Consider the following 21,379-nt stretch of genomic DNA (forward strand, 5'->3'; position numbering starts at 1 on the left):
AAGATGCAGGCTGTCTAGCACATTAGGCACCACCCCCCTTTGCAGGTTTGAAATGTGAGCTGCCTGCATTTTTTTTCCCTCTCCATTCCTCCCTCCTCCCCTCCCCTCCTCTCCCTCCCTCCCATCCCCTGCCCTCCCTCTCTCCCTTCTGGCGAAGTGGCTGTGGCTGCTTCTGTGTGATGTGTGTATTGGGAGAGCAAGCAATGGATCACTAGACAGAAAAAGAAGATACATCAATAACTGCTGCATACATCCGAGGTGAGGAGATAAGCATTTGGTTCTCTCTCTCTCTCTCTCCCTCTCTCCCTCGCCCCCCCCCCCCACACACTCTCCCCCACCCCATCCCCTCCTCCCCCCTCTCTCCCTGTTTCCCCCCCTCCCACACCCCTCCTCCCTCCCCCCAGCCTCTCTGTCTTTAACCCTTTACTGCTGCAGAAGCCAGCTCCTAATATTGCTAAATTATTTGTGACGATACCTTTCTTCTTCTCTGACCACAAACGTGTGTCCTCCTATTCTCTTGTGGCTGTTAGTGCTGTATGAAGTTTCTTCTTCTTTTTGTGTGTGTGTGTGTTTTTTTTTTTATACAGCTTATCCCTGTTTTCCCTCTCATTGTCTCTGGGGTATTTGTTGCTTGAGTGCAAAGAAGCCGGTGGCAAGTACAGCATGAGCCCATTAGCAATGACTCCATCTGTGATTGGTTTTGCCTGCGAAACGGAGAGAGAGCAGCCATGAATAATTGATGTGTATTGTGCAGTCAGTCACTGGACACGCAGGGAGAGAGGAGAGGAAAACAGAGAGAAGCTGCTGCCCAGAGACATCGGGGGAAATGTAGGGGCAGAGGGAGGGAGTGTGGGGGAGAGAGAGAGGAAGAATGTTAGAGAGAAGAGAGGAAGGTGGGAGGGATAGAGAGACACAGAGAAAAGAGCTTTAAAATAGCTGCTGGCTTCAGTAGTGCAGAGATTAAGGCTGCCCTGTATCGCCTTTGTTCTGCTGTTGCAGATTTACGCTCAGAAGTCTTTCTAGACACATGAGTTCCCCTTTTTTTCCTGTGCAGCTAAGAGTGAGAAATGAGCAGGGACATTGCTGGAGTTAGTCTGGTTACAATGCGGGTGGCATTTTAGACATGGAGGTTGTGGCGGGGCGGGGAGGGGAGAGTCTTCGCTGCTGTGAGTGGGACAGAGCTGCAAAGCTGCGAGCTGTCAAAAGGAGAAGACAACAGTTAGAGGGTTGTGTTTGTAGTGGGTGTATTCAGTGACAAGTGGAAAGGTGGATCTGCCTCTGCTGCTACTGAGAGTAACTTCACATTGTTTCACCCCTGGCAGGGTGTTTGAGGGGTGGAGGCAGATAGAGGTTTGATTCCTGCATTGGCGGGTGCAGGCGGGGACCCTGCCACGTCTTAAACTAACGGAATGGGCTCTGACAGTATGACGGGTGCCTCGCAGCACCCTGCGTGATAGAGTTGCAACAGCTGACTGCTGCATTTGACCCACTTACAGCTCACACAGAAGGGGTCAAAATGGCCTTGATTATCTCCCGGAGTCGCGCTGACCTACTTGAGGCGGCGTTTTCCGCGAGACTCTTGGCAGTTCATCACACCCACTCCCCTCTGTGCCACACAGCACAAGCAGCCGGGCTCACTGCAGAGACACGCACACATTCTCTCCCTATGTAGTAACTCACTGGTTTCAGATCAGTGATACTGTGTTTCTCCTGGTCCCACCATGTGTGGTGCACTGAGGTTTTTAAATGGGATAAATGGCTTTTGATTTCCAACATTCCACTCCATTGAGATACTAATGCACCTGTTTTGTTCATGTTCAACTTCAAGAAATACTAAAAAAAGCTATATCTTTAGGGAACATCAAATGCTTCTTGTCTTCGTGCTGGAAAAATGGCTCCTTTATCCATTTACAATGCATTCCAATGGTGATCCAGTCACTGCAAAATATAAGTCAAATACAAACTGATCATATGCTCAGTATGTTTTCAACACTCTTTATTGCTAAAGAAACTACTTCTGTGTCACTCGTTTGCTTCAAAAGCTCAAAATCTCTGTCGGAATTATACTATATATATATATATATATCATGGAAAAGAAGATTCTTCTTCTTTAAGTTTCTTTGGACATTTTGAAAGTGATGACATTTCTTTGCTGCGTGTCACCATCGAATCCAACAAGCTATGCTAACTAACAAAAGATGAAACATTCCTGTTCATAAATGAGTTCCTGGTAAGAAAGACAGTCAGCTGAAGTAATTTCTTTGAGCTATTGATTTACCTTGGGAATTCTATGTTACTTGGTTGGTTGGCATGCTGGTTTCTTTATTGTTCATTTGGCTTTACCTCCAATAAGAGGGGTTTTTGGTAAGCTGAACATTAAAGTCCTGGTTTGGGCATTTATGCAATTAGTTTTTCCCCCCCAAAATGTGTTTGTGGGACAGCTCCTAACGTGCCAACACGAGAGAGGTTTTGCAACAGGCGTTGTTGGTAAAGAGATGTCTGGCTAGCTGTGCAGCACGACACACTTCCAACTGTTCATTACTGTTATTTTGTCAGCTTCAATGAATCTCTTGTTCTCTCTACAATCTCACCGAGGTGTGAAATTGCACTGACCTTTTATCTTTGAAGTTTTTTCGATAAAGTCTCTAATCACAATAACAGCAATCGGCATGCAGGAGCCGTTGATAACGTTTGTTTATTTACAGATGACGCCGGCTGTTTTCATGTGGCTTTGTTTTAATGAAAGAATGTCCAAACAATAGTAATTATAGGATGCAGTTTGTTTACACCTCTTCATATACTGGGATCAAACCCAAAGTAGAATTTCGATCACATTTGATATTGAAACCTCCAAAGATGGCAAAACAAAACAGGATGGTTCACAGACATATATTCGTCAAACCAAATGTGTCACAAGATAGAAATGTATAGTATGATGGGATTTCTCAAAACAATAAGAGTATTACAATGTTATCGAAATGCCATGTGTAAATGAAGGTAGAGTTCCTCCTCGCATCAAAGAGGAACACACACGCATCCATCTCCTTGTTAATCTCACTGGAAGTCCTTTTAAAGAACAAACAACAGCAGAAGGCAAAAAGCAGACTTCTGCTCGTGAACTGGTGTTTGATCTTAATTTATGATCAAGCAGTAGCTGGAAAGTAATCAAACATGTGGTGTGGATCAGGTTATCAGTGTGTGGAGCGGCGGAAACACTTCATCTGTATCTACAGCAGAGAGAGTTGCCTTCTGCAGAAAGGGAGTGATCTTTATATGTTCATAAATATGCAGTGAAAAGATGCTTTCAAGAGTCAGATGAGAGAACCCTGCGATCTTAAAGATCCAGAAGGTGAGACGGTTATGAGAGATTACAAATTACGATATTGGACGATGCTAAAGAAACCTATTAAAGAAGCATTAAGTACTCTATGACCTTTATCGACCTTTAATGGTGAACAGCAGAGACTTTAAACTGCATCAATAATTCCTCTTTCACATGTCTATGGCACGATCCACAACCCCCATGCTGCACACATTGACCATACTTACACACCTTGTCTATCATAGAATTCTGATCAAACCTTGTTAACTGCTCGGATAAAGAGCTACAGATTCAGTCAATAGTAACAGCGGAAGGTAGGCTCATTGATTAGCGGATACCCTGTAGTGATTAGCTGTATCGCCACTGAAAACTAATGATAATAATACTTTTGTGTCATTTTTGTAGTGGCAGGAATGACACGAATCCTTAAATTACCTGCACTGGATGTTTGCCATTTTGTACCATAACGCAGTAGAAAATAAGTATGATCTATTTTAACGTTTTCTGCAATACCAGTACATCCATATTTTTTTCCTCATTTGAAGTATCGTATGTTCATCTCTCTTCTTTGTAGGTTTCCCAACAGTCTGTGAATTATACCTTGATATATATATATATATATATATATTTCCCGATCACACCGTCATCTCATAGGTTTGGTCAAATGTCTGTCATTTACTGAATATCTTAGACATGTTTGTAAAGTTCAGTAAAATGTAAAATTTGAACCCTACAGAAACCAGCTGCTGCAGGAGGTGTCAGTCTGACTCAGGTACTTGCTGTGTGTCGCACAGGAAACTCATGCATTGGCTGAACCACCAACCACCATCCTCATCACAGTCCTTACATTATGTCCTCACACTGGACCGTGTCGACATACTGTACATGGAATGACATCAGACGTGCTTTTTTTTTTTTTTTCTTTTTTTTGGGTTGGTCATCTAGAAAAGCTACATGGCTACTGTTGTGTTGTTTGTCGGAGTTTTACCGTATGAAGCATGTCACACATGTTGTTTTATCATCTTGCCTGCGTCACAGTTCACACTTGTGTTCTCGGCTGTTCATTGAAGCCATCGACAACCTAAGTTTATGCCTTGTTCTACTTGGGGATTTGTATGTTAATTAAACACACAACACACTTTTGTGGGAAAAGAAAAAAACAGTAAGAGTTTTGAACAGAGTTTACACGAGTCACAATGTAAACTTTAATGACCATTGTGAGAAAACTGGGGCAACAAGCATCAATTAGAATACAGGACAGTAAACATTCAACAGAGTTTCAGTACTGGGCCACATATAGAAGAGCAAGATTAAAATGATTTATGTTTATGATATAGATTTAAATGTTGTTTTATGGATACAATACTGGAAACTTATAACTAACACAATAAAAACGTATAAAATAGAGTTGAATAAAAAATAGTTGTTAAAAAAAAAAACACTATCTGCATAATTAAATATATTTAAAAATTATTAAAACAATAATAGAAATGCAGGATTTAAATTTGAAGGAATGAGATGAATACAATTTAATGTAAAAAAAAAATAAAAATAAACGCATTATTTGCACAATCCTTTTTTTTTTCTGCCTGAGGCCATACATACAGCTGGTATATACAGATAAATTCAGATTAAAATGGATACAGTTTTAGTTTCATTGTTGTTATTTGGCCTGAGTGTTTGTCATTAGGAAGCTTTTTATTCAAATGCTGCACTGTTGCACATATGGACGACTCTAATGAGCCTAGAGGGGTGCCGGGACCCGACCCAGGCTCCTCCCGTGTCTGTTCCTACTGTACTACTAAAGGGGGGCTTTGACCCCAGGCCCACTGTTTAAAGGTCGCAGGTGAATCAGTCACCAGCGTGTGCCGCCGTGACACTACCGGTCCTGGCCAGCACCCCGAGGTGGGCACTAGTCCGGGCACATCTGCTCCGTGCCTAATTAGTATCATTGTAGGCGAGGGCTTAAGGCCGGGCCTTTGTTAATAGCAGCCTGTTGCTCGGGGAAACAGCCTGGCTCCTGTAAGCAGCTTCTTTGCAGGTCTGCTTATCTGATAATCTGGTTGCAGAAGTGCACGGTTAAAAACACACTCTGTGCTGGTGCAGTCAGCTGAAACCTCCGTGTGCTCAGGTGAAAGCTTCGTCAGTCAGATAAGTCCTCTGAAGATTTGTCTTGTGGTTGTCTGTGGCACACAAAGATGTTGCTTCATCTTCTACTTTTCGATAAAGATGCTTTTCCCCGTTTAAAGGAAACATGGCAGGATTTTTGCAAGTTTTAGCTCCTTAATTGCAAATCATGTATGTGTGTTTACTTAGACTTTTGCTCATGCCTGTTTCCACTCTTTTCAACTCATTCATATACGTATGAAAATCAGCTTCCTTTTTTGAAACTTCAGTTGAATCATATTAATCACATAAAGCGTCCCACTTTTTCCACAAAAAAACACAAAAGAATTCAACATTAAGTTACATTGAAGGCACACGTGATGTTTGCTCTGATATATTACTGAAAGTTACACAGTATAATTTAATGCGATACAAAAATGAAGTGAATAATACATACTACATGAAAAAAACACAATGGCATGCTTTGCAAAATGGTTCGCAGTTAAGTATGATTTCTAACGTGATTCTTTTTGTAGATGTGATACCACTGCAACGGTACTTTGAGGAGACTTGGCCTCACACACTTTAAACACGCTGTGGTTAGGTTTTAGCTCCTGATTTAAGACCTAACGATGTAGGTTTGGAAGGAGTTTTGCTCCCAATCAGCTTACTGTCGCGGGGAGAGCATACAGTAACAGATTGGAGATTCAATGTTGGTTTGGTTTTAATACACAAGGAATTAATTCTCACCAGGGGGTGAAATGCTATAGAGTTCCACCCTGAATGGCATGCCCTGTTTTTAATGAAGAGATTTGTTGCATGTGCCAAGAGAGATTATCTTTTAAAACACTGGCCTGCTTACCCGAAGGGTTGGTTCCTGTGTAACCATGACCAAGAAACGTCAGTCAGAGTGATGAGCTCTGCATAAATCATCTCAAGATTGTGGCGTTTATTGTATCAGGTTCCAGTTGGTATTCAGTTTGTTCCAAGTGGATTTCTTTAGATATACAGTATAATCTTGATCTCAAATCTGTGCATACAGATTTTATTTAAACGTCTTATCTTTCAGGGGGGTTTTTTATATTTATTTAGGAATCCTGCATTTTTGTATGTATATCAAATGTGCATCACAAAGGGGTTAGCTGGATATTTTGATACTGGAGTTATTACAACAGCAGAAGTGGGAAGGGGAATAAGGGACAGCTTTTCTATCCATCAGTAACGCAGTCTGAGAGGTTTCTGATGTTGCAACAAAGAACACAGGACGTCAAAACAGCAACCCAGAAACACCAAATCTGCTGCATTGTGCCGCCACATGGCCACATATGCTTGTGGCCTCAGTAAAACCTTTTTGGCACAAGTCCAAGTCCCCCTCCCTACGTTCTCCTCGCCGGATGGACATGGCACGACATTGTGGCCATGTGGCCAGCAGGAGGCTGTATTTAAGCCGGGGCAGCTCCGAAATGGGCCATAAAACCTAGCCAGCAAGTCTGGCTCCCCATGAGGCAACGGGCCTAAGTACTCATTGACAAGACTCCAACATCACTGACTTCCCAGAGAGAGAGCAGCAGAGGAAATAATGCAAGAAGAGAAAAACAAAGATGAGGTGCAGACAGGAGGCGGTTGTCTGGCCTATATAGACGGGCTGTTTTATAAGCGTTAGCGTTAATGCTTTCAATCCACAACGTGTCGCTGCTTTATCATACTTTTCCACTGCTACATACTCACTGTCATTATGGTTTTGATACTTTGTCTTGCAGCTTATTTTCACTAAATGAAATAGCTCCTTGATTGCGTATGTTTAAGTGACCTCGGGGGAAATATGTCACATGTTGATGCCACATGGCGGCCATGACATTCACATGTTCCAACTTCACACGTCCTTCCCACTTCATCAGCTTTCTGAAAACATTGCTCACCCTGAAATATGTCACGGAATGACTCGCACAACTCTAAAGTCTGAGATAATGAAGTCAGTTTACAGACTCAGTTTTACGACACCCAGTTTGCGCTCGCCGCCGCGCCGAAGTGTTGCGTAGCTGAGAGAGCTAAAGTGTCGACCACGTGTGAAAGGCGCTCCACCTGTGGGCTCCGATCTACTTATCCTTCCATGGATGAACAAGCAGTTCTGGTATGTCACAGGATGACAGGTCTGTAACCTGTTATGCCCGCTCCTCAAAAGACGATGGACGAGTCGCTTCCATTTCATTATCAAATTGGCACTGGTGAACAATTGGTGGCATCTGTGAAAAGGCGGAAAAAAAGAGAGGTTTGATGGATGCCGGGCGGGTGTCCATGGCTCTGTGGTGACTGTGTCGGAGCGCCGCGAGGCAGAGAGGGAGATGATTTACGATCCAGCCGCTAGTTTACGCGGGAAAGTTTGGCACTTGCTCAAAGCAGTGTCATAGCAACAAGGTTTTCATGTAGTTTTCCGTATATTATGAGGTAAATCCCACAATTTTACAGTTCCGGGAAGCCTGTTAGCCATGGATTCTTTGGCTAAAACTAAACATAGCTGTTTTGCATGGCCTCTTGGGTGCTTTCAGTAACCAGGGATACTAGGGCTCCCTAGACTCTCTCTTATTTTAATTGACTTTGGCCTGCAGGAGGCCTTGTGTCCATTCAAACCTTTCTGGGCAGAGAGAGAGAGAGAGAGAGAGCGAGAGAGAGGAGGGAGGACCAGAATGTGAATAGAGCTCCCTCAGAAACTAAAGAGTGCAGCCCACTAGAGCCGTTCTTGTTAGTTTGCTCATGGTCTTTGTTCTCCTTTCAGCCCTTCTGGCTAAATGTCTTCAAACAAGCCGTTTGGGGGTTCTCTCAAAAAGGTTTACAGCAAAAATTGGACTGCGCTGTTACAGTTAGTGTGGGAATAAGTGAGGGAGTGCTGCTGATAACATGAGTGCGATGTGACGACTGGATGTGCACTGTATGTTTGTGTGGACGCTAGTGACGGAGCCATGTGGGGCAATGCCAGGTGGGAGTCCAGGGTTGACAAGGGAGCAGGTGTCTATTAGATACAGCGCAGGGAGGGAGGGAGGGAGGGACGAGGATCATGAGAGCTCTTGGCATCTGCCCTACCTGCTGCCTCCCCTGCAGTCCCCCTGCCAGTAAACAGAGGGAAAGAGGGAGGAAGAACAGGAAAAAGATGAAGAGCAGAGAAACATGTTTTGGAGGAGGCAGCAACCTTTTTAATGGTAGCCACACATGTCATGTCTGTAGGGTTATCCTCTCCCACAGGTTGTTTGTGCAGAACCCACAGCCACTATTCACAGGAGATGGGTTTCATTGGCTGTATATCTGTTTTAACAGGTCAGCTCACAGCCTCTTCTTTTCTCAGTTTATGCCGCCACCCTTATTACATTACAATGGAGGTGGATGCAATTTCATTTGACATGCATCAAAAAAATTAAAACGGAACATGTCAGCATTTTTTATGGGGGCTATTTCTTTTGTAAGATGGATTTATAGTTGAGGCCATGGCATAACTGTAGATAGCTGGAGCATGGGTTTTGATTTATACAGCTGCTCCTCTGCAGCAGCAGACAGATTTATTAGTAATTACCTATAGTCTTACAGTGTTTACATTCACTCAGTTGCTTTGTGATACGAGTAATATTGGAAAAGTCTGCCTTGTTTCATAACTGAAAAGACCGTCTTTTTTTTCTACTTTCATCATGTTATATACCTTTGACAATCTTTAGCGGCATCAGAAACTTGAACACACTAGTCACAGTTCTTGGCGTCCCCACGTGGTATAAACGTAGCTCCCATAGCCCCGTTGTGTATTTACATTTTTGAGGAGATCAGCCTACGCATGTAGTGCCGTACCTCCCTTGAAAACATTGAACAAGTTACATTCCTTAAAAAAAAAAATGTAATAGATATTATTTTGAGCAGCACAGATGAAATGCTGTTCTCTTCCATTGTATCGGGGTAAATACAGAAATCCCTGAGACAAGTATCTCAAAATATGACCAATCCACGGCTAGACACCATGTAATTAAGGTGGACTGACCCTTTAATCTCGAGGCCCTTTTCTTTTGGTAGAGCAATAAGAGGCCGAACTGAGGTATTTAATCAGCACAGTTTATCTCTGTGCCTCCTGTCTGAATGTGTGGTGAAAGTTGGGGAGGGGGAGCATTATCATTGGAAAGAGCATTGAACAACTGTCAGAGATGCAGTCCGTGTCATTTGTCATGTCTCCCTGGGGCTTTATGACAGAGAGTAAAGCTGGAGGCTGCAGGCCCAGCCACTGAACCACCCATCTAGTCCCAGCAGATGCGTTTACCGCCCTTCACCAAGGCTGACCATCAGGCCGCGCAGCTGAGCACCAGAATATCAATACGGCTCAGACTCAGCTGGGCCCTTGGGACTATCTACAAGGCAAACAGGATAGGCTCCTCTCCTTATGGAAGACAGAGACCCTTAGCCGCCAGGGAGACCAGTGTAAACAGAGCAAAAAGATGCTCTGTACCTCCAAACGGCAGTTTGATTTGCTCCAGAATAGTCGTTTTGAAGAGCTACACCTGAGACGATTATCTCCAGTTTGGGCTTTTTTTCAGGGAGGGGAAACAGATGAGTCTATTGAAGGGCCGTCTGTGGGAGGAGAGGAGAAGTTAAACAGTAATCCTTATGTAGTCATCATCCACACTGTCCTGAGAGATGCTTGTGAGGAAGAGGAGGAGGGGTTGGCTGTTCCTCCTCCTGTCACACGAAACCTGAAGTTTATCCTCTGAGTCAGTGACAGAGCCTCTCCTTTAAACAGGTTGGTGCTCAGCAGAGGTGATAATTTTGTGTGGCGATAAGCCCTTTATCTAACGGTGGGGTAGAGTAAGTGCCGGTGCTTCCCTCTCGCTTCTCCCCCCCCCCCCCCCCTCTTTCTCCTCGATATGTTTTGTCATTTCGCTGCTCGTTCAACACTGTTGTTTTTGTCCTGCGGCTGTTGATGTCGGCCTTGGTGTGAAACAAGGATACCGTCCCCTCAGCCAGACGGCCTCACAGTGGCACAGTTAGGGGATAAATTGTGGAGACGTGTTTATCAACATAGAAGAAGTGCAAGTTACCCCTTGTTGGAAGAGAATAATGGGACCTAATTGAGCTGTAACATGCTGGCCGGACGCCAGGCCCTTGAATTGAAAACTCTCTCCATCAGAAAGGGGTCTGGGAAGAGGGAGGGTGCTGTTGAAACACTGCAGGCCGTTTTAACATAGATGTGAAACTCGTAAACCTATTAGCCGCACTTGGACCCGGTTATATTCAATTAAAACTAACCTACAAATCTCTGCATCAACCTGCGAGTGTGATGTTGTCAGGAGGAGAGCACCTGAGCGGCCTTTTCTGTCAACCAAAGCAAAGTCAGATCAATCCTCTGGAGGAACAGCACAGCCTGTCTCCTGGCACCTGCCTTGCCAAGAACAGGAGGCAGGAAGGAGGGGGGAGAGAGAGAGAAAAAAGAGAGGGAGCAGGGTGGGAAGGAGGAAAAACCCAGCTGCCTCTTCTGCGCCTGAGCCCCGTGCTGCTTTTAAAGGAGTGGGAGGGAGAGGAGAGAGAGAGAGAGAGAGAGAGAGAGAGAGAGAGGGAGAGAGACTGCTGGCACCATCTGTACATGTCTTTTGTATTCCAGCCCTCATCTTTACACAGAGCGAGGCTGGTGTGCTCAGTGTTCAAATGAAAGGAGAGGACGTGCCTTTTGGGGTGCGCTGCTTTGAGAGGGGAAGGTGTGTGTTTGTGTGCCGATGCTGAAATTCTGTTTTGTCCTCGGAAAGTCGGCGCACTCAGAGGACATCTCGTGTCCTATTTATTTTACCTCTATAAAATGAGCCAGTGGGGTGTCTTTCCTTACGTGTGTGTGTGTGTGTGTGTGTGTGTGCGTCAGCAGGCATGTGCTCTGTTTGCAAGCACTCATGTGAGGGCAAATCTCTGGGTTGCCATGTTAGAGATGGGAGTCAGAAGCTTTTGTTTGTTCCTCCTTCCCATCAGCCCCATTAGCCTGATGCCTCCTCTCTCTCACTGACTCACTCAACCTTTTTTTTTCTTTTTTCTTTTTTTTTTATCTCTGCCTCTCTGTGCAATATTTGCTGTGGTGGCCCGTCCTTGCGTGTAGCAGCAGGGTGGATCTGCCTGCGAGGACAGCCTGCATTGTCTGCTGTCATATTGACGTGGCTTTTTGCACGAGCCGCAGCTGAAATCACCCAGCGCTCTGTTTCACCCCCTCCTCCCTCGCTCCTTAGTCAGCCTAGAAGTGCTGTGAATCATAAGAGGAGATGGCTGCCCTCCTCTTTGATTGAATCCACATTCCTTTTCTCCTCTGACGCTGGAGATAGAGGGCTAGACGGAGGAAGGGAAGCGAGAGGGAGAGTAAAAAGGGAAAGTGAGTCTTTTGTAGTAGGCACAGTACAAAAACATGCACTGCAGATGAAAAGCATATGATTCGATCAAACGCGCTCTGTGGCAGCTACCTAACCGAGCGGTAGGTAGGAAGGTAGAGAGGAGGGAAGGGCTGGAGACCCATCTGCAGGCCCAGAGTGAACCCTAGTGGCCAAGAGCTGCAGTGACATGCTGGATTTGAAGCTGATCTTTTATATTGCTCCATGAAGGAGCCTCCTTTTGTGTCTTACTGTAAGGAGATTTCTAGTGTGTGGGAAATAGTTTGGTGATCTCTAGGTACCCCTGGTCAGAAATATTAAGCTATTTATTTTTATAATTATCTGTACTGTACACCTTATTTGCATGTTGACATGTTGCTTCTTCTTACCTGGCAAAGTGTGCATTTGAATTAACTTATAAAGTGACACAAAGCTTCATTCTTAAGTCAAATACAATAAAATAAAGAGTCCATAAGCAGAGTAAAAAATATATTTGTCCAAAGGAAAAAAAGAGTTAATATAAACACACTCACTAAAAATGACACTGAAAGGACACATCTGCTTTTTGAATACGGTCTTACCTTTACTTTATGAAAAAAAAGTTCATACATTTTTTGTTTTTTTGTTTTTTGTTTCAAATGCTTTTATTACCTTTATGATTTTTGATCTTATATGATGCTTAAATGTTCAATGTTGTTGCATAGTCACGTAGCCTGACACTGTACACCTGTTTTTCTTTTGTACCTGGCACGGACAGGACAGAGACCCTACACATCATTTTGTCAGTCAGGCCATTGCTTTTTTCTCCAGAAGCGTCTGTGCCTAAGTTGTTGTTTCATCTACCCTCCTCTTCTCACATAATCAGTTTTTTGCAGGTTTTTTTTAAAGCGCTTGCCATCGTTATTTCTCACAGGAGTCCACTGATGCACTAATTCCTCTGCTCTCTCTCTCCAGCTCTTCTGTCCTCGTGGTGTGAGGAGCTAGGACGCCTCCTCCTCCTCCGTCACCAGAAGAACCGGCAGAACGAGCCTCCGGGAAAAGTGCCCATGCAGCCCCCCATGAGCGCCATGAAGCCCGGCCTTTCACACGGGTCAGTATTCACACTGCTGCGCTTTTTGGCTTGTGCGTGAGGTGTGTTTGTGTGTGTGTCGGGTTTGTGAACAGACAGACCAGGCCCTTGGGGAAAGCCCTTCCTCTCCACATGAAGCCCGGTGTTCCTTCCGGATCAGTGGCCAGACAAACTGCCAGCATAACTGCTTGTAGCACAGTCAATACGGACAAACAGTACCTCACTAGAACATGTAGTTAATAATTATAACACAGTGTGCATTTCAAGAGGAAGTACATGCATTTATTTTATAATCCTAGCAATAAAACCTTTGTCTTTTCCTATCGTTCAGCAAATGAAAATACACCTACTATGACTGTACTATCGTGCACGGCAAATATTTGTGAAGGGACGCAGGGCACATTTGACTTGCCTAAATGATGTGTTTCCATCTGTCCTCAGCAGAGATGGGTCTTTTCCCTATGACTCAGTCCCCTGGCAACAGACCACCAATCAGCCTCCAGGTTCGTTGTCGGTGGTTACTACCGTCTGGGGCGTGACCAACACGTCGCAGAGCCAGGTGAGATCCCATACATACCTGACCGACAGAGTGGACTGCATCTGATAGGAACGTATTCTGTTAAGCGCTACTGCAGGAGGTTCCTCAGCAGTAACATAGACCTATATTCTGATTTTGAGCTTTTCTGTCTTAATGTTAAAGCATCCAACATTTACACCTGTATCTCTGTATGTCCAACAGGTGTTGGGGAATCCCATGGTGAACAACAACAATCCCATGAACCCTGGGGGCAACCCTATGGGCTCGGGTATGTCTGGTAACAATCCAGGGATGAACTCTCCTCAGTTCCCTGGTCCTCAGCAGCAGTTCCCCAACAAGGGCAACTCCAACCAGGGCTACATGCAGCAGCAGGGCATGTACGGACGACCCAACTACCCCGGAGGAGGAGGCTTTGGTGGCAAGTAAGTGGGCAGTTGACGAGTAACTGTCGCTGCAATGATTAAAAACCGCTAACAAAGAATTCATTCTGTCAGATAAAATGCTCGCACTCCTCCAGCACAAGTTAATTCCCAATATTGTGTTGCTCTTTGTCATAGTTACCCTGGAGGGCCTAACTCTGGACCTGGAGGAATGGGCATGCCTCAACACTCCCGGCCTCAGTCAGACTTCACCCAGCCTGCCGCCGCAGCTGCAGCTGCTGCAGTTGCTGCCGCTGCCGCCACAGCAACCGCCACTGCCACAGCGACCGTAGCTGCCATGCAGGAAACACAGAACAAAGACATGAACCAATATGGACCGGTAAGACACGGCAAACAATTGATAGCACCTCTCTCACTTTGCCTTTCAGTACTAGCAGTACCACTCGCAAAGAAAGCTGAGAGAAGTTGATTTAGGGTTATTGGTGAACATGGTTAAATCCATGTTTAGTGTGAATCTTTTACTGAAGTTGTAATGAACCAAATAGCACAGTTAGCCATAACAAAAGCTGATGGGAACATATTTTTAGAACATTTTTGTCTTTTGTGATTCTTAATAGACTCTTTTCACTTGCAACATTTGCCACATTGAAAGAAAACTCTCAGATGGTTGATTGCACCCATTTTGTTTTCCAGATGAGTTCCTCTTTCCAGATGGGACCAAACCAGGCGTACAACAGCCAGTTCATGAACCAGCCAGGACCCCGCGGCCCTCAGTCCATCCCTGGGAACATGGGCACTGGCATGAATGCATCCAACATGAGCGGACCCCCCATGGGAATGAACCAGCCCAGGGGCCAAGGCATGGGGCCTTTTGGGGCCCACGGCCAAAGGATGCCCCAGCAAGGCTATGCAGGACCCCGGCCTCAGGGCATGGGTATGCAGGGCATGAAAAGGCCGTACCCCGGGGAGGTGAGTGCATGTGAATTCAACACTTGCACCTTCAAGGTTTAGCTTGTTTGCTGCATGTTGAATTTATGTATGTCATCCATTTATCCACAGCCAAACTATGGTGGGCAGCAGTATGGACCAAACGGCCAGTTCCCGAACCAGCAGGGGCCGTACCCCACACCCAACCCCTCTAGACCGCTGCCGTCCCCAAACTACCCTGGCCAGAGGATGCCAGGACAGCAACTGCAGGGCCAATACCCACCACCCAGTGGTGCCATGGGCCAGTACTATAAGGTGCAGTAATGATGCTATTCACAAAAAAAAGATGATCATTATTTGCATCCCCAAAAACTTTTAGCAAGGTGTCAGCTGAATATATTTTAGAAAATAATGTTTGTATCCCTTTCATCAAATTACAGCAAGAACCACCTTTTAATGGCCAAACAAATAACTTCTCTGGGAGTGGATATCAGTACGGCCAGGGTAATATGAATGGGGTAAGTCAATTTTTGTACCAATTGTGTTTCATCACATTATCATTCTCTTGCTTGTGCTGTTTATAGTCCTATAAACATGTGATTTACTATTCGATTGTCTTATAGCCGCCCAGACCGGTGGGTAACTACCCTCACTCCCCAGTGCCAGGCAACCCCACCCCTCCAATGACCCCAGGAAGTAACATCCCTCCATACCTGTCGCCAAACCAGGACGTGAAGCCACCCTTCCCTCCTGACATCAAACCAAATATCACCGCTCTCCCTCCCCCTCCAGGTCAGTAACTCAAAAAAGAAGAAAACGTAATTGTGTATTATTTCTTTAAAGGTTCATGATAGTCTGACCATGATTCTTCTTCCACCAATGTAGCCAACCACAACGAGGAGTTGCGACTAACGTTCCCAGTGCGAGACGGGGTGGTCCTCGAGCCCTTCAGGCTAGAGCACAACCTGGCTGTCAGCAACCACGTCTTCCACTTACGGCCCTCTGTACACCAGACGCTCATGTGGAGGTAAGACGTCATGCAATGAATCAACATACAATATCTTTTGAGGTGTTCTTCCAAGCTGTTGTATCTCCTGTCAGAGCTTCATGATACAATAGTTGTCTTTTTACCTATAGAAGTTGGCTCCTTTTGGCAATTACAATTATATGTCTCTGGAAACAGTTGACATGTGTAGTTAAGAACTGGTCCTCTCTTACTAAATATTCTCTCGTTCAGTAATAGGCCTTTTCAAAAGATTAAGAGAGAACAAGGGCTTTTTTGTAGAGAGAGAGAGCAAGATAACTTGAACTGTGGTTGACGTTGCGGGTCTTGAGATTAGGTGGAAATACAAATATGAATCTGCGGAAACAATTTTTAATCCCTGGTTTAGTTCCTGCTTGCTGGTTCTTGTGGCTCTCAGTGTATGTTTTGGGATTATTTGGTGACAAAAAAAACCCTTGTAGAAAGATCCAATGGGATCCCACAGGGCGCTAATCTAGGGTCATTACTATTTTCCACTGACATGACCAGCCTTGTACGAAAAATCTTGAAACATATAAGCCCCATAAAGTATCACTGGCAGATTTGGATGGGAAGCCAGTGACGGATCATCTTCTTGTTGGTGCACAAACGACTTGAGGTTAGCCATTACAAGGACAACAGTGCAATCATCCATTCAAAATAACTGAAAAACACATTATGTGTCCATCCATAGTTATGTGGATGACACCCAACTATACCTCAGTTTAAAGCCCAGTGAACATTTGATTCTCAGTCATCAGAGAAATTACGTTACACATAAGAGACCTGAAGTAAAGAACCAATGGGTATTCGTCAAGTCATCTTAACCTTTGGGAAGCTGATTGAAAAGGAAGTGCAGTCATACTGTCAGCTGCTGACAATTATTTAAAAAAGTTCAAACCCCCCACAAAGGTCATTCATGCATTAATTTTCTCTGATTTAGATTATTGTAATTCCCATTACTCCCCTCTCAAGCCAAAGTCACTCTCCCATCTGGAGCTTATTAAGAGTCTCGCAATGAGAATTCTTTCTGGTGCCACATTGTGAGACGACATTAATCAAAATTTCGCCTCCCATCCCTCGTGGTCTGTTTGCTTTAGGATTGATTAGAAGGTTGGAAAGGATGCAAACATCAGACTGTGGTTGTCTTTTATATCCCATAGGACACTCTGTAGCACTCGCTAATGAATATATTTTCTTTTCTTGTCTGTGCAGATCGGACCTGGAGCTGCAGTTTAAGTGCTACCACCACGAAGACCGTCAGATGAACACCAACTGGCCGGCATCTGTCCAAGTCAGCGTAAACGCCACACCGCTCACCATCGAGCGGGGCGACAATAAGACCTCCCACAAACCCCTGCACTTAAAACAAGTATGCCAGCCAGGAAGGAACACGATCCAGATCACAGTCACTGCCTGCTGCTGTGTGAGTACATACATCTGAACTAATAAAAAGAGGTTTATACAAAACCAAGCGCAAAAAGAAGTTGCCAGATGATTAAAAGTTCTAAAGCTTAGAACAAAATAAAAAAATGATGTTAAAAAGTAGTTCACCCTGAGAGTATTCTGTGTAAGTGACATTGATGTTTCCTCTTGCAGTCGCACTTGTTTGTGCTGCAGCTTGTCCACAGGCCCTCAGTTCGCTCCGTCCTCCAGGGCTTACTGAAGAAGAGGCTTCTGCCTGCAGAGCACTGCATCACCAAAGGTATATGAAGAAAAAAAACAGTCACATTTTTGCACGCTAATGTCCTGATTGTTCTCAGAGTCCTTGCTTACGCACTATACTTCTCTCCTTCTGTCTCAGTTAAGAGGAACTTCAGCAGCGTTGCAGCGTCATCGGGGAACATTGCGCTCAACGGCGAGGACGGCGTGGAGCAGACGGCCATTAAGGTTTCCCTCAAATGTCCAATCACCTTCCGACGAATACAACTTCCAGCAAGAGGCCATGACTGCAAACACGTTCAGGTATGCACTGCAGGGATGAACAAACACACCGAGAGTCAAACAGCACATGGAAAGAAGGATTTGGAAACAATGTACTGGCTAAGTGTGTCTCCTTTTCTTGCTCTTCCAGTGTTTTGATTTGGAATCATATTTACAACTCAACTGTGAGCGAGGGACATGGCGATGTCCTGTATGCAAGTAAGTTCATCCAGCTTGAATACATAACAGTATTTGCCCTGACTGTACTGTTGACGGTAATCCACATAATGGTCTCTCTCAGCATTTTAAGCCCTGTCTCTTTTCTCGCCTCAGTAAAACAGCGTTGTTAGAGGGACTCGAAGTGGACCAGTACATGTGGGGAATATTGAATGCCATTCAAAAGTAAGTTCGAAACAAATTTGTGGTGCATATAGTTTATTTGTCTTTGTTTCCTTGTACCCTAACCATTTTGTCTGTATTTCACCAGCTCGGAGTTTGAGGAGGTGACCATTGACCCGACATGTAGTTGGCGGCCGGTGGCTATAAAATCTGATATCCACATCAAGGAGGATCCAGATGGACCGCTGGCCAAGAGGTTTAAGACTATGAGCCCCAGCCAGATGATCATGCCCAATGTGATGGAGATGATAGCTCAGCTCGGCCCCGGACCGTCACCGTACCCGTTGTTATCTTCTCAGCAAGGGGGAAACAACAGTGAATACAGCAGCCAAGGTAGGATACAAAGTCATTATTCCTCACGTGCCTCAGTAAAACATTTTCTAAATGTTGGGTAGATGCACAACAAAAGTAGCGTCAGATAATTTACTTTTTATTTTATTTTGTGTCCTAGGCAACAGTTACCCGGGGCACGGGAACTTTGACTTCCCTCACGGCACGCCTGGTGGTACGTCGATGAATGATTTCATGCACGGTCCCCAGCTGTCTCACCCACCCGACATGCCCAACAGCTTGATGACTCAAGACAAGCCACTCTCACACAACATGCCTGACTCAGTGAGTTTGGTTTATCAACTCTGCATTTCAGCCTCTCCTCGTCTTTTTTATTACTTTTCTGCTGCATATTTCTCTTTTTTGTTTTCTTTCTTTCTTGAGTTTTTGATTGAAGTCATTAAAATAAGATTGATGAATACCGATTCATCCCTAATTAAAATGTGATTTCCCCCGTCTCCCTACAGATACCTCACTCTGCCGGCAATGACCAGTCGCATGGTCCTCTGCAGAGCTTACATGCATCCCCGCACCCTGGGAGCCAATCAGGACAGCAGCTACATCACAGCGGGCCTCCTCAGCCGTCACGACAAGCCCCGCCTCTTCAGCAGCAGCAGCAGCAGCAGCAGCAGCAACAACAACAGCAGCAACAACAGCCGCCCGGCTCCAACAACCATCCGCACGGCGACCTGACCTTCAACCCCTCCAGCAGTTTGGACAGCCAAGCGGGGTCAGACATGCCCGAGCCATCTTTAGACGTGAGTCCCAACATACGGCTAGAACATTTCAGTTTTCAATAATCTATGTTCACTTCAGTGACTAAGCAATCCGTCCCTCATTCCTTCCAGCTTCTTCCAGAGCTCGCTAACCCAGATGAGCTTTTGTCGTACCTGGATCCACCAGACCTCCCCAGCAATAGCAACGACGACCTTCTATCGCTCTTCGAAAACAACTGAGGCAATTCAGACACACATAAACTTTTCTGACTGCCTGCAGTATCCCCGAGAACCCTGGCGGTCGCTCAGTACTTGATAAACACAAAGATGCACTCCCTTTCTCTTTTTCCTCTTGTACAGTTTTCATTGGCCAGCACAGATTGACTGAAAGAGCTAAAAACTCCAAGACAGGCGGGATGCGGCCCCGCCCCCTGATGATAATTTTGAACTGTGCAGCTGTACTCTGTTATTTTTTTACACCACACACAGGTGTGTATGTGTGCACATTAGGAACGTGTTGTAGCATTTTTGTATCCATGTTTTGTTTCCTTTTGAGAAGATAAAAGGAGTTCAATGTATAAAACTGAAAAATAGCTGTTAAAAACCTGCGCTATCTGGCCAGTGAAAGGTCCATATTGTTATTCCAAACTGAGAGGCCACAGCTTCCCGGTGTCACAGCTCCATTCCCTGACGGGTCCTGTTAGCCGCACTGTTTTGTCCACCACACATCATTTAAAAGCACAAGAGATTCTGGGAATGCAAAATGAGGAAAAATCTGTCTTTACAAAGGAAAAACTCAATCAGTTGGATCAGCCTTTGTCTGTCCTTGGCAAAAATGTTTTTAAATAATTTTTTGCTCAACATTTTACAAAGATTTTTGGGAAAGATCGGCTTCCACTTTGTCTACAATTGTGATACATACATATTTTTGTCAAAAAGAGGTATATGTGCTTTTCACTCCAGAGAGTTGAGTGGTGGAACGGAGAAGATCTTTGGCCCCACTAAAACAAAAACTAAAAGTTTATATTGCACAGCAAGAATAGCATACCTGGACTTTGACATAATGTATAGTTGTCGTCCTCCTGTGCAGAGGAGTGATTTTAATGGAAAGGTACCATATGAGAGATCTGGGTTCTGAGATCCTGCTGCGTTTATTGCTTCCTGCTACGACTCCTTCCATGCCGTCTGCTCTGCATGGGCCCGGGTGTCGCTCGTGTCAGAAATTTTGCAACAATGCATCTCTCTCCCTGTTAAATGATGTGCTGTTAAAGTAGTCTACAAAGTGCATGTGTGCCAAGCCCGTGTCTAGTGCTGTTCCAAGTGGTAACACAAAAAAAAGATAGTGTGGTTTTTAGCAGTTGCTTTTTTCACGGCTCTGTTTTTGTTTGTACGTTTGTGTTTTGATTTCTGTCAGATTTAGTATGATTTATTTAACACTAACATTGAAGGGATAATGCTGATATCAGCAATACAGGCATCGTGTATTTGCTGGATATATACTGTATTATGTTTGTTTGTTTTCTTGTTTTTGTTGCTGCATAATTTAACTATCCATAAATCTTTTGGGAAACTGCTCAACATCACCAAAGTTAGAGGGATGAGAATGGAGAGGTTTTGTGTTTGCTTGGTCCTGTGTAAGACTGCGAGTGTGTGTGTGTGTGTGTGTGTGTGTGTGTGTGTGTGTGTGTGTGTGTGTGTGTGTGTGTGTGTGTGTGTGTGTGTGCATGAGTGAGTGAGTGAGTGAGTGAGTGTGAGATTGTGTGCGTGTGTTTCTATTCGTGTGATGGGATGAAATATTGATTTCAAAGATATAGGGGAGGACAAAGACAGTTTATCCATCACTGCTGTTCAAGAAGTGGTTTTTAAAGCAGTATTGATGCAGATCTTTTGCCACATTTGTTTTCAATTTCACTTTTTGAGAAGAGTGCTGTTCAGTATGCAAATGTATTATTTTTGAAAAAAAAATGCTATTGTACTGTAAATATCATTGTGAATATTTTTGTATCATCTTGATAATATGTGTCCTTTGATCATTAGTCGTCCGACCTAACAACATTTGCTCCCAGATGCCCATCTAACCACTGACTTTGTTTGTAACCAGCATACGACAGCTGTCTCGCCTCCTTGTTGTGGGGAGGCCAGTCCAAATGTCTCATAAGCTATTTCCTGCAGGTCGCCATGCTTTCTAGTCACTTTCCTCCGAGTGCACTCTGTCTCACACCTGTCATTTATAGACAGGTGTCCCATTTGTACGTGGCCCCCGTTCCCTACATCAGCTCACAG

General features: G+C 44.6%; 1 protein-coding gene across 1 annotated transcript in view; it reads left to right on the plus strand.

Moving 5' to 3' along the window:
* The window catches only part of LOC306733259 (zinc finger MIZ domain-containing protein 1-like), a gene marked incomplete at its 3' end in the record, with an annotated part of 71,541 nt that extends 52,205 nt beyond the window's left edge, over positions 1-19,336 (plus strand). Inside the window, exons 5-22 of the mRNA XM_079214471.1 lie at positions 12,748-12,883; positions 13,307-13,421; positions 13,602-13,822; positions 13,958-14,159; positions 14,492-14,749; positions 14,840-15,022; positions 15,148-15,225; positions 15,331-15,499; positions 15,593-15,734; positions 16,944-17,154; positions 17,328-17,433; positions 17,533-17,693; positions 17,803-17,870; positions 17,985-18,053; positions 18,139-18,383; positions 18,502-18,665; positions 18,848-19,138; positions 19,229-19,336. Coding sequence (XP_079070597.1) covers positions 12,748-12,883; positions 13,307-13,421; positions 13,602-13,822; positions 13,958-14,159; positions 14,492-14,749; positions 14,840-15,022; positions 15,148-15,225; positions 15,331-15,499; positions 15,593-15,734; positions 16,944-17,154; positions 17,328-17,433; positions 17,533-17,693; positions 17,803-17,870; positions 17,985-18,053; positions 18,139-18,383; positions 18,502-18,665; positions 18,848-19,138; positions 19,229-19,336 — 2,927 coding nt within the window. The remainder of the gene's footprint in view (positions 1-12,747; positions 12,884-13,306; positions 13,422-13,601; positions 13,823-13,957; positions 14,160-14,491; positions 14,750-14,839; positions 15,023-15,147; positions 15,226-15,330; positions 15,500-15,592; positions 15,735-16,943; positions 17,155-17,327; positions 17,434-17,532; positions 17,694-17,802; positions 17,871-17,984; positions 18,054-18,138; positions 18,384-18,501; positions 18,666-18,847; positions 19,139-19,228) is intronic.
* Between the last annotated feature and the right edge of the window lie 2,043 nt (positions 19,337-21,379).

Source organism: Taurulus bubalis (assembly GCF_910589615.1).
Source record: "Taurulus bubalis genome assembly, chromosome: 2".
NCBI lineage: Eukaryota > Metazoa > Chordata > Actinopteri > Perciformes > Cottidae > Taurulus > Taurulus bubalis.